Here is an 11,830-nt window from a genome sequence, read left to right as displayed (position 1 = left end):
CGCTCGCCGGAGGAGACGTCCGCACCAGCGTCGCTCCGGCTCGGCGCCCCGCTCCCTTAGCTGCCCGGTCCTTGACGGCAAGCCGGGAGAGCAGCGCGATGGAGCCCCCGCCTGGCTCCGAGGGAGGCGTCCGAAGGCTGAATCTCTCCCGGCCCTTCCTCCCCCCCCCCCCCAAAGCCTGCGCTGAGCCTTTGGGGCAGGTGGGGCTGAGCCTCCAAGTAGCAGCAGGAAGGGTCTCCCTGCCCCTTGTCCCCCCCTTCTCCTGAAGCCGCTGGGGGAGCCCCGCAGAGGCCCCCTGAGGGATGGGAGCCGGACCCCCACCCCCACCCATCAGAGGGAGAGTCTCTTCCAGATAATCTTCCCTCCCTTTCTCCCCCTCAGCATCATGGCTCCTGCGGAGAAGATCAAGGCCAAGATCAAGAAGACGTTGCCCGTGACGGGGCCCCAGGCCCCCACCCTGAAGGAACTGATGCACTGGTACTGCATGAACACCAACACCCATGGCTGCCGGCGCATCGTGGTCTCCCGGGGACGTCTACGCCGCGTCCTCTGGATCATCCTGACCTTGTCGGCGGTGGGGCTGATTCTGTGGTACTGCGCCCAGTTGGTCATCAACTACTACACGGCCTCCGTCTCTGTCACCGTGCAGTTCCAGAAGCTGCGCTTCCCAGCCGTGACCATCTGCAACATCAACCCTTACAAGTAGGTGCCGAGGGTTGGCAGGGATCTGCAGCAGGGGACAGAGAAGATGGCAGGAGGGGGCAGGGGGAGGCTCCTGCCAGCCAGCGAACCTTTCCTCGGCTCCTTCTTTTGTGCAGGTACAGTGCCATAAAAGAGCACCTCGCAGAACTGGACAAGGAGACCGTGTCGGTCCTGGAGTCCTTGTATAACTTCTCGGGAGCAGGAAGCAAGCCCCGGGAACGCCGTGATGTGGGCAGGCAGCACTCCAAGAGCAGCAAGTTTCTCAGGGATTTTCTTCCCCTGATGAAACTGGGCAGCCTCGACGCCAAGCCCACTGTCAATGTCTCCGCTGGATACAAGCGCCGGATGAATGCCAGAATCATCTCAAGCAGCTCAAGCATAGTCAACGTTAGGAGCCCCCGGGACGTTGTAGGCTTCCAGCTGGTGGGTGCTTCTTCCGGGAAAGCTGGGGTCTTTCCAGGGCTGCCTTTCTGGGATTGGGATTAGCGGCGTGGCTTGTGGCAAGGGGAGGCCCACCTCTTGGTTCTGGTGTGAGCCATGCTCCCACAGGGGGCCGAGAGGGAGAGGGAGGGGCCTCCCATGCACAAAGTGAGGATGCCCACAGCTGAGCTTTGAAAAGTTTTCCCAAGTGGGGCGATCCAGCCTTCCTACCTTCCTTCCTTCCTTCCTTCCTTCCTTCCTTCCTTCCCCCGCCTGTTGCGTTTCTTGCAGTGTGACACCAGCAACAAGAGCGACTGCACCATGTATACCTTCAGCTCAGGTGTCAATGCCATCCAGGAGTGGTACAAGCTGCACTACATGAACATCATGGCTCAGATCGATGCGGAGGAGAAGGAGAGGATGAGCTACTCGGCAGAGGAGCTGATGCTGAGCTGCTTGTTTGACGGGGACTCCTGCGATGCCAGGTGGGCTCTGGGCAAAGGGAAGGCAAGAGCGAGCACCGGGACAGTTCCTGGTTCACCCAAGAGAGGGGGGGGAGGGCATGCCGGTCTCTGACCAGCTGGAGGGCTACATTGGCGCTGCCAGCTTAGCTTGCAGACTGAACTCGGTTTCAGGATCTGCACTGAGCAGGCACCAGATTCAGTCCACCCACTAAGTGGCAGAAAAACTCCAGCAGATTCGGCCCCCGTTTGTAACTGACTCCGTTAAGGTCTCTGCCTTTCAGCCTCAGCTCTCCATTTGTAAACTAAGGAAGAAGAAGGGCAACCTCTCATAAAGCTGAATTCCTGTTCTTCTCCCTCCAGCAGGCAGCAGAAACACGACGTTTCTCACACCTGTTTGGGGAACTTTTGTGTGCATAATACTCTTAATAAAATGTTTCCTATACGGCCTCTCTCAGGAACTTCACTTCCTTCCACCATCCTCTCCACGGAAATTGCTACACCTTCAACAGTGGGAAAGAGGGGAAGATCCTGACCACGTCCACAGGAGGCAGCGAGAACGGTGAGAGCCGCAGGGGCTGCGGAGAAGTTGGTGCTGGGGCAAAGGAGAAGAGAGGAAGCTGGGCTCTTTGCCAGCCACCGGCCTCTTTTTTGACTTGCTTACCTGTGGTTTCATTTCGGTGTGGCTTCTGTCCTGCTGGCTTCTGTCCTTCTGGTGGCCCCTCCGTCTTTCGGCCTGGAGTGGCCTTCTGGGAACTCCCAGGCTCCTCCCACTGTTTCTTTTCAGGAGCAGTTGAGGCTCTGCTTTTGCAATGGGGCCTCCCCTGCCCTGTAAAGCCAGCCTCTCTGGCCAGGACAGGTCAGGAAACCCTTGGGTTCCTGCTTCCCAGGAAACCTTCCCAGGACACCCCAAGTGGAAGCCTCCAGCCCACCCACCCCCAGCCTCCCTGGGGCAACGGAGAGCTGAATTTGCTCAGAATAAGCAGAGAGGAACTTCCCCAGAAGAAGGGATGATCAGCCTCTCAGAAGCAGGAAGTTGGGTAGCCCCTCTGGTAACAGGACCACTTGGGTCCCTCTTGGAGCCATCACTGGTTGACACTCTACCCACCCCTGATGTTTCACCAAGCACAGTTTAGCCTTTAGAGCAACTGTGGCCTCTTTATTGCTGGACACCAGTCGTCCTAGCAGAGGACCCAAATCTCTCCTCCTCCTCCAGAGGCTTTTGCACATCAGGACTGGGACTGCTCTTCTTCGGCTATCCTTTCCACATCTGGCTGTCATCTCCTCAAATGGGTTGCCAAGCTGGCCAAGACCACATCCACTCAAGGCCTCCTGGGGACCCTCGTCTGCCTGGCTGATGACCATCTTGGCAGCCTGGTTCTTAGCCATGTCAATCGTGTCTCTCTCCTCACCATTATCACAGCCACAGCTAACTAATCCCTGATTCCTGATGCCTAGAACTTGCTACTCATTTGGTATTGTTGTGCATACAAGTCCCTTGAACAGCCCTTCTTCTGAAGGAGGATGCTGAGAAACAGAGGCTTGTGTCCAGGATCACCTCGGTTGCTGCCTCGGAGTGGCCCTTGAGGCTTCTTGGGATTTCTGGTCCTTTACGCCCACATCCTGCTCTGCTGGCCTATTTTTCATCTGGCCTATTTTTCATCTGGCATCTTTCATTCTAAGTTGCATCCAGTTCCACCTCCGGGCCACCCGAGGCCCTGTGCAGATGCTCCATTTAGTTTATGAAACTTCCAGGCGCATCTCCAGTCTCGGATGCCCGGGGTGCCCAGCAGCCAGAAGTTCTGATGGGCTTTTGTGCCAGGAGCTCTTTCTGCTTCTTCCACTGTTCCTTCAGGAACTGACACTCAGGTTTCCAGTCTTAAGTCCTCCGACTCCTCATCTCTTCCTTTTAGCATTGGCAAGCAAAGTCCAGGGTCTTCTGCAGAGTTCTGTAAACTGCCTTGAGTCGCCATGGGCGAATAGGCAGCAATATAAATTCAATCAATCAATCAATGGGTTCACTCGCCTGGCCCCCAGATCAGTAAGTGGGGACTGGAAGTACAAAACCTTGAAATGGAGGCTTAAGATTTCAGAGTTGATTTACTGCAGGGGGTGGCAACCCACAGCTCTGGAGCACCATGTGGCTCTTTCATCCCTCTGCTGCGGCTACCTGTCACTCAAAATATGTGCCACAACTGCCAAGGTGCAACACCCACCGGCACGTGATTTATTGAGCTTTTCAACCCCTGGTAGGTTTTGTGGCTCCCGGGTGTTTTCTTCTCTGTGGGAAACGGATCCAAATGGCTCTTTGAGTATTTAAGGTTGCCGACCCCTGATTTAGTAGATCCCATGTAAAGATATGAATTAAAATGAACAGCAACATCTTTGCTATGCGCTATGGTAACTAGCCATGTTTCCTGCTCCTTTCTGTTGTTGGAGACAAAAGCCTCCTTTTCAACCTGCGATCCAATTCTTTACGCAGAATGGCGGAGCAGAAGCTCTCCCCTGATATGATCGACAGCAGCTCAGAGTCCGCGGCTGCTCCCATCCGTGGAAGGGCTTGTTCAGGGAAGCCCAACTGAACTATTGGTGGGAGGAAAAGCTGTGGATACTTGGAGGGGGAAAAGAGTCATTGAGTAGCAAGGCTGAACTGCTCCTTTCCTGGGCTCTCGCTTAGGAATTCCTCAGCATGTGGCAGAATATTGTTTCCGATCAGGAGACACACATTGTGGCCTCATCTTGTTTTGAGATAAAGCCAGTGTCCCTTTCTCTGGAAAGAGTTTGTTACCTCCCACCCCACCCCTTGTAGTATTTGCAGCACGAGAGCCAGTTTGGTGCGAAAGCTGCATAGAAAGGCACCAGGCTAGAAACTGGGAGACAGGAGTTCTTCCCCTGCCTTTCTGCAGCTGGATCATCTTGGGCCAGCCCCAAGTAGGAGGAAATCACTTCTGAAAAACCTGGCCAAGAAAACTGCAGGGACTTGTCCAGGCAGCCCCTGAGAATGAGACAGGATTGAACAGAAGGTGGGGGGACGACTCCCAGCACACATTTCCCCAGAAGGCTGACATTGCCTATATTAAGCCTCTTCCCAGCCTGCCTTCCCCTTTGGCCCTGCTCACTCTACCTGCAGGGCCTCAGGTTGCTCCTGCTTCTCTGCCCAGGGCTGCAGGTGATTCTGTACATAGAAGAAGCCGACTACAACCCCTTCCTGGTGACCTCCACGGGAGCCAAGATTGTGATCCACGACCAGGATGAGTACCCCTTCATTGAGGACATCGGCACCGAGATAGAGACGGCCATGGCCACCTCCATCGGGATGCACTTTGTGAGTGACACCGACTCGGGGTCTCTGGCCCAGGAAGCAAGGCAGGCTCCCCCAGTTGGGAAACGGGGCTTTCGCCCATTCCTTGCTCTGACCGGCTCTGCTCAAAGCTGCATTTCCTGGGCAGGGCAGAAAGAGGCCCCCTTGCAGCAGTGGAGCACTGGGCAGAAGGGTGTTCCCCCGGTGGTCCCAAGCCCCCTCTTGGGTTCCCCCAGGCGTCTTTCCAACAGAGCTCCCCTTTGTCCCCCTGCAGACCACATCCCACCGTCTCAGCCAGCCATACAGCAACTGCACGGAGGACGGAGCGGATGTCCCCGTGAAGAACCTCTACAACAAAAGCTACTCACTGCAGGTGAGTCCCTCTTGATGGCCTCTGGCCGTGGCCTTCCCTGCAGCTGCCCTTGGAGCGGGACCCGTCGGAGCTAGCCCCAGCCAGCCAGGGCCCCGGACCATCCCTTCCCAGCTGTTCAGCAAATTGAGGCTGCCTTCCTTGGGCATCAGCCGCAACTGGGAGCTGCTCCAGGGCTCCAAAGCGCATTGAGCATCCATGCAGCAGAGCAGGCTGTGCCTTGAGCTCCCTCCCTCCCTCCCTCCCTCCCTCCCCCAGCTGCTAGGGATTACGAGGAAGAAGACCATGGTGCACAGCTCACCAGATTTCACCAGTGCTTGATTTCTCCTCTCCCACCCCCCCGCCCACCCCGCCCTCATGCAGATCTGCCTGCATTCCTGCTTCCAGACTTCAATGGTGAAAACCTGCGGATGCGCTCAGTACGCGCAGCCCCTGCCTGCTGGAGCCGAATTCTGCAACTATAAAAAATACCCCAATTGGAGTAAGTCTCCCCAGGAGGTGAGAGGGGGACTGTGGGCCTTGAGCAGAGTTCTCAACCTCGGCCACTTTAAGGCACCTGGACCTCAACTTCCGGAATTCCCCAGCTGAAGCCCCCCCCCTCTCTTAAAGCGGCTGAGGTGGCGAAAGTCTGCTTTGGGGTCTCCTTTAAGGTCCCTTGAAAACGGCAGCCAGGCTCTTCCCATTTCCTGGGGCTGCCCCTGGCCTGCCCACCTCCGCTTCTCCTTCCCTGCCCATGCTTTGAAAAGAAGGTATCCCCGCCCTCTCTGAGGCGAGTCTCTTCCTGCCTTTTCCCAGGCTCCCCCCAAGAGGCCTTCTCCTCCAGGGCCCAGTTGAAGCTGTGGCCCCCTCCCTCTCTCCCCCCTCCCTCCCGCTCCTTCCTCTTCCCCTGCAGTGTACTGCTACTACAAGCTGCACGAACAGTTTGTGAAAGAGCAGCTGGGCTGCCAGCAAATCTGCAGAGAAGCTTGCAGGTAAGTCCTTGCTGGAAGCCCCCCACTCAGGTCCAGGGGAGCCCCCAGGGCTATGTCCACCCAGGGCCTGTTCCAGCAGTAAAAGTTCCCCATCCTGTCAGAGTCACTTCTAGCACTGCTCGGAAGCCTTAAACCCCTGGGATTTTAAGCACTGAACCGGGTGTGTGTGTGTGTGTGTGTGTGTGCTCAGCAGGGAGCGTGTAAAAACCGGGGAGGGGGCTGGGATGTATTGCCCTGCAGCTGGAGCCCCCTCGCTCCCAGCTCCTCAGCTGCTGCCTCTCTCCGCAGATTGAAAGAGTGGACTCTCACCACCAGTCTAGCCCAGTGGCCGTCCAGCGCGTCTGAGGCAAGTTCCTGCTTGGCCAAGGGATGCCCACCGGGCCCCACCCTTCCACACTCGGCGGCAGCTCAAGAGGCATTTGGCGCCCCCGGCCCAATTGGCTTCTAAGCGGGCCAAGTGGGTGCGGGAAAGAGGAGGTTGTGCCAGAAGCACAGAGGGCGCTGCCCATCATGCCAGCCCCCGGCTTCCTTCTTCAGAGGGGAAGCAACCAGTGGGAATCGGGTTGGGGCCACTGGGACATTCAGCTCCATTGCCCCACCCCCAGGCTGGGAGTGGCCATTCTGAGGAGGCCAACCCACACACTGCCTCTGGCTGGGGGGGTTGAGGGGGTCTTGAGAGCAGCCTAGTCTGGGGGTGGGAGAACCATGCAAACAGCCCCCACTAACCTTCCTTCTCTCTCTCTCTCCCTCCGCCTTGGAAGGAATGGATCCTCCGCGTTCTCTCTTGGGACAAAGGCCTAAAAGGCCCCAAGATGTTAAACAAGTAAGTTTCCCGCTGCCTCTCTAACGGTCAGAACCCGTTGGCCCTCATTCCCGCCCCTCTTCCTGCTCCCCCGTCCTCACTTCTTCCCTCCGTCCCTCCCTCCCTCCCAGGACAGACCTGGCGAATCTAGTGGTGTTCTACAAAGATCTGAATGAGAGATTCATCACCGAAAACCCAGCCAACAACGTGAGTTTCCCCTTTTGACTAAGGGGCTTTGTGGGACCCGATTCCCACCAGAATCTGGGTCCCTTGCTGGCTGGATGGCCAGAGCCCACCCCTCCCGCCTGGCCCTTCTTGAGAGAGGCAGGGCAGGACATCCCATCCACCTGCCCTCCAAGCAACAGGCGTCTCCCGGCTGCGCCCCTGGGGCCTTGGCCCCACCTACATCACCTGGCCAAGGGGAACGTCTGAGTGCAAGATCCTTCTCAGCCAGGATCTTGGCGCTCAGCCTCTTGTGAGCACGGGAATCACCCTCGCCTCCCTCCGCCAGATTGTCCTGCTCCTGTCAAACTTCGGGGGCCAGCTGGGGCTGTGGATGAGCTGCTCGGTGGTCTGTGTCATTGAGATTGTGGAGGTCTTCTTCCTGGACGCCTTCTGCATAGTCCTGCGCCAGCAGTGGCAGAAGGCCAAGCGGTGGTGGAGGGGCCACTCAAGCACGCAGGACCAAGAAGAGGCGGACGGGGGGCCCCCAACCGGCCCAGAGCAAGGGTATCACAACGCCGCCTGCGGCCAGGATGACGATGACCCCCCCACCTTCAACACGGCCATGCGGCTCTCCCCACCCCAAACGCCCCCACCCAACTACAACACCCTGCAGCACATCAGCCCCTTTTCAGAGCAGCTGGAGGACACCCTGGAGGTCAGGGCCCAGTGAGGCCAGCGGTCTCCATGGAAAGCCCTGGGACTTGGGGGGGGGGGGCACTGAAGGCCACACGCCAGCAACACAGCAGTTCCCTGTGCAAGAGGCTCAATCGGGTGCATGACCCCCCCTTCATCTTTGCCCTTGGGGGGAGGGGCTGCTGTTACCACGTGTGAGGATGGCAGGCGGGACACTCAGGCAAAGCGGCACCCATTCCGTGGCCTTGAACTCTGGACAGGTGCTGCCTTCTCTCTCAGTTGGGCAGCCCCACTGCTGGCCACACTGCCCCATCCTGGAGGCCAGGGCAGTCCCCAGGAGAGCTCTGGGGAGCAGCCAAGGTGGGAGCATCTAAGGCTGGCCCATAGGCTGTGGGGAGGGGGGAGGCCAGTTGCTGACCTTAAGGCCTCTCTGCCTGACTGGCCCTATTTCGACTGGTCCTGGAAATCCGCACTGGCGGCCGGCTGCAGTCAGAAGGAGACCCTCCTGCCCCTCCTGCAGCAGCCTCCAAGCCCTGCGACTGTCGGGAAGATGCACAGCGCAAGACAGAGGGGTGTGAGGGGTCGGTCCCTGTGCAGCTGACACCCCTCAAGTGCCTCAACAGCAGCCCCTGCAGAGGAGGGCAGCCGAGGCTGCAGGCTAATAAAATTGTCCTTGATGGAGCAGTGCGTGTGGCTCTCTGATCCTCCTACAGGGAATCGGAGGGAGGCTGGGGGGGAGGATTTCACCAGCCCCTCCTGATCCAGCAGGGCCTTCCCTTCTGCCAGAGCTGCTGTAGAGTTCAGCCTCCCCAAAGGGGGGGAGGGGGAGGAAATGAGCACCCCACTCCAAAGGGCTTCTCCTTTTGCAGAGCAATGGGGGGGGGGACACGTTGCTTTGGGTCCCCTTTATGGCCATGGAGACAAGCAACAATGCCCAGGCTAGGAGGGGAGGGGAGGGGAGGGGCCGGGCAAGTGGGGAGGCTGCCCCCTGGCCCCAGCACTTCCCTGGTCAGCTGCTTTCCTGCACCACAGGAGCCCCTCGTCTGGACCAGCCATTTCTGCCCGCCCCTCCCCCACGCATCAAAGGCAGGTGCTTCCCTTCCTGTCAAAAGGGAACCTCACATGAGGAATCGCTTCTCCCACGCAGCCCCACAGCAACCCCCTTGGCAAACCACCCACACCCGGAAGGACAACGCTTGCACAACATTGTAATTCCACAGAAACCACAATGATGCATTTACATCAGGACATGTGATGGAAGCTCAGAGGTCATGGCCATTGCACCGTCTCTCTCCCCCCCCTCTCTCTCTCTCTCTCACACACACACCGTGCAGATGCCCCTCCCGCTCTGAAAGATCCACCCACCAGTATCCTCTTCAAGGGTCAGGTTCCACATAAATCCAGTGGATTCAGAATCCAGCTCAATGCCCTGTGGATCAAGGTCCTTCCTCCTGGGTCTCATGTTCTGCTGAATGCACCAGAGCATCACACAGCCAAGGAAGCTGCTAAGGTGTCCTGATGGCAACAAAGTTGGTGGTGTGCCCCACTTGATGGCATTTGTCATGGACTGGGGAGGTGTCCTCCTGAATGAGGCACCAAAAGCCATGGCTGCCCATCTTGAAGGAGGTAATTACACCGAGCGCTCACCAGTGAAGGTTGTGCCCAAGCCAGGAAGAGCAGCTTCCTCTGCCAATGCCAGGATCCCCTTGCCAAGGGCTGGGACAGACGAGGAGGGTCTGGTCGGTCTGGCCACTCCCCAGCTGCCAGCAGCCACTTGTGGCAAAAGCCCATGGGGAGCAGCCTCAGGGGCTCCCTCATCCTGCCAGCCAAACATGGAGGGACCCCTCCCCACTGCCGAGAGGAAGCCCTGCCTGGGAAGAAAAGCCCAAACACCATGGAGCTTCCCTCTCGCCACATTTACCCACCACATCTCTACTTCGAGAAAGGCAGCCCTTGAAACTCACTCACCCCTCCATTGCTGCCCCCACCCCTTAAGTCTCTTCTGTAAACCAAAAGGAGGCCCCCACAGAACAGACACCCCCCCAGGTACCACGTCCAGGCGCTGATGGGCAGGGCAAGGCACCAGCCAGCCAATGGGACGTCCTTTTGGGAAAGATAGCTGGCAGCACCAGGTGAGGGTTGGGGGGCCTTCCAGGAAATAGTATTTCAGGGGGTCATATTTGTTTTGTCCTCCTTATGTTTCTTGGTGTTTCTGGCTGTTTTGTCTTCTTAATTTCCAGGGCCCCCCCAGGGGTTGAAGGGCAGAGGACCCCTCTTTCTATCCCCATTTCCAGCCAGAGGAGAGAAAGCTCCTGGAGTGGCCTTCACTTCCCCCGCCAGGACCTGATCTCATGGCAGTTTCCTCCTGGACAAAGGCATGACCTGGGCCTGACTGCCATGGCGGCCCCCGGCAGTTCCTGAGGGACAAAAGGCCCACTCCACCCAGGACAGGGAAACGTCCCACAGACTCTTCCTCCTAGGCGCAACCTGCAGCCAAGGTGACCTGGTTGCTGATCTCTGCAGGGGCCACCTTGAGAAATCCATGGGACGTGGCTCAGTCCTGAGTGTGCTGGTCTTCTCTGCAGGGCCTGCTTTCGAGGCTGAGAAAGGAGCCCGAGTGGTGGGCCTGAGAAGGAAGGCTCTGGCCTTGGGGAGGGCAGAGGGCGCTTAAAGCAGCCCAGAGAATGAACCGGAGGCAGGAGGAGAGAAGCAAGGGCCCTTTTGCATGTGACAGGGTGAGTCCATCCTAGCTCACTCCAGGCCTGGCAGCAAAATCACCCAAGACAATCTGAGGGGGTTTGTGAGTCAGAGAGCAGGAGGCAGTTCCTGGGAGAGGTGATGGCCACTCTTGTCCACAAGGCCCACTTGGGCCAGAGAAAGGACAGTGCACCCTCCGCTTCCAGGGGCCCAAATATCCCAACCAAAGACTTAGGCCCATTGACAAATCCAGACCTGGAGGCAGAGACGGACCTTCTGAGTCCATTCAGTTGGTCCAGAAGGACCCTGGGGAAGGGAAGCCAGCTGTGCCCTGCTGGGGGATGCAGCTTCCAGTAACCCACATTTGCTGGATAGCTGGATTCCTCCTCTCCTGTTCCCCCTCCCCCAGGAGCCGAGAAACACCACCTGACTACCTACTGCAGGTGACATTAGGAGTTGACCCTGGTTGGGTCAGTTGGGAGAAGTTCCAAGATGTTTCTCTAAGCCGCTAGCATGGCTGCAGCAGGAATTTGGATGGGACAGGCAAATGAACCATCCTGACCTTGGACTGGTCTTACAGGTCATTTCGAGTGTTAAGCATAACTCATCAGTGCAACCTCTGGCTTTGCAAAGTCAACCACTTGTAGCACATCTTCATGGGACAGGAGACGGGGGGCAGGAAATGCTTGCTGGGCCGCTTCTTTTCATTGGATATGTCTAGTCTGGTGAAAAGAAGGACTGGTGTGACATGATAACAGTGTTTCGAATATTTGAGGGACTTTGAGGGAGTGTTCCAATATTTGAGGGACTGCCACAAAGAAGAGGGGGGGTCAACCTATTTTCCAGAGCACCAGAAGGCAAGACAAGAAGCAATGAGTAGAAACTGAACAAAGAGAGAAGCAAGCTAGAACTAAGGAGAAAATTCATGAGTGAGTAAATGGAATAGACTGCCTTCAAAATTGTGGGTGTGCCAACACTCTTTGGCAGCCTAAGAGGGGGGTTGCCCTGCGCCCTGAAGCCAAGAGTAGCTACAAGGGCAGAGCAGCTCTTCTGCTCCCCATCACCCTTTGCAGAGGTGGCAGACTTGGCCAGTCAGCAGCCAGCCGGTCAGAGAGGCCCTTCTGGATCACGCCCAACTGATGAGGAGCCTCTTCCAGCCCTCAACCATCTAGACAGCCGCCTCCCTAAAAGGGGATACTCAGCCAGTAGTTGATAGACTGCTCCCTCCATGATTCATCTCAAGGCTGG

General features: G+C 57.6%; 1 protein-coding gene across 1 annotated transcript; it reads left to right on the top strand.

Annotated features, from left to right (window-relative positions):
* The first annotated feature begins 265 nt into the window (after nucleotides 1–265).
* On the top strand, nucleotides 266–8,567 carry SCNN1G (sodium channel epithelial 1 subunit gamma). Its single transcript, XM_081965394.1, has 12 exons — nucleotides 266–702; nucleotides 819–1,125; nucleotides 1,414–1,607; nucleotides 2,042–2,145; nucleotides 4,745–4,908; nucleotides 5,159–5,257; nucleotides 5,618–5,735; nucleotides 6,147–6,225; nucleotides 6,514–6,571; nucleotides 6,987–7,048; nucleotides 7,159–7,234; nucleotides 7,539–8,567. Exons 1-12 carry the CDS (start codon nucleotides 386–388, stop codon nucleotides 7,920–7,922), a joined length of 1,962 nt encoding a protein of 653 aa, XP_081821520.1. The 5' UTR covers nucleotides 266–385; the 3' UTR covers nucleotides 7,923–8,567.
* Nucleotides 8,568–11,830: the final 3,263 nt, after the last annotated feature.

This window comes from Natrix helvetica (assembly GCF_964273705.1).
Source record: "Natrix helvetica genome assembly, chromosome: 13".
In the NCBI taxonomy this organism is placed as follows: Eukaryota; Metazoa; Chordata; class Lepidosauria; order Squamata; family Natricidae; genus Natrix; species Natrix helvetica.
The sequence above is the reverse complement of the archived record's forward strand: the minus strand, read 5'-3'. Positions and strand labels throughout refer to the sequence as shown.

Coding starts and splice junctions, on each gene's coding strand:
- SCNN1G (XM_081965394.1), top strand. CDS start 386: ATGGCTCCTGCGGAGAAGATCAAGGCCAAGATCAAGAAGACGTTGCCC. Junction 2,146..4,744: donor CACAGGAGGCAGCGAGAACG/GTGAGAGCCGCA, acceptor TTCTCTGCCCAG/GGCTGCAGGTGATTCTGTAC. Junction 4,909..5,158: donor CCTCCATCGGGATGCACTTT/GTGAGTGACACC, acceptor GTCCCCCTGCAG/ACCACATCCCACCGTCTCAG.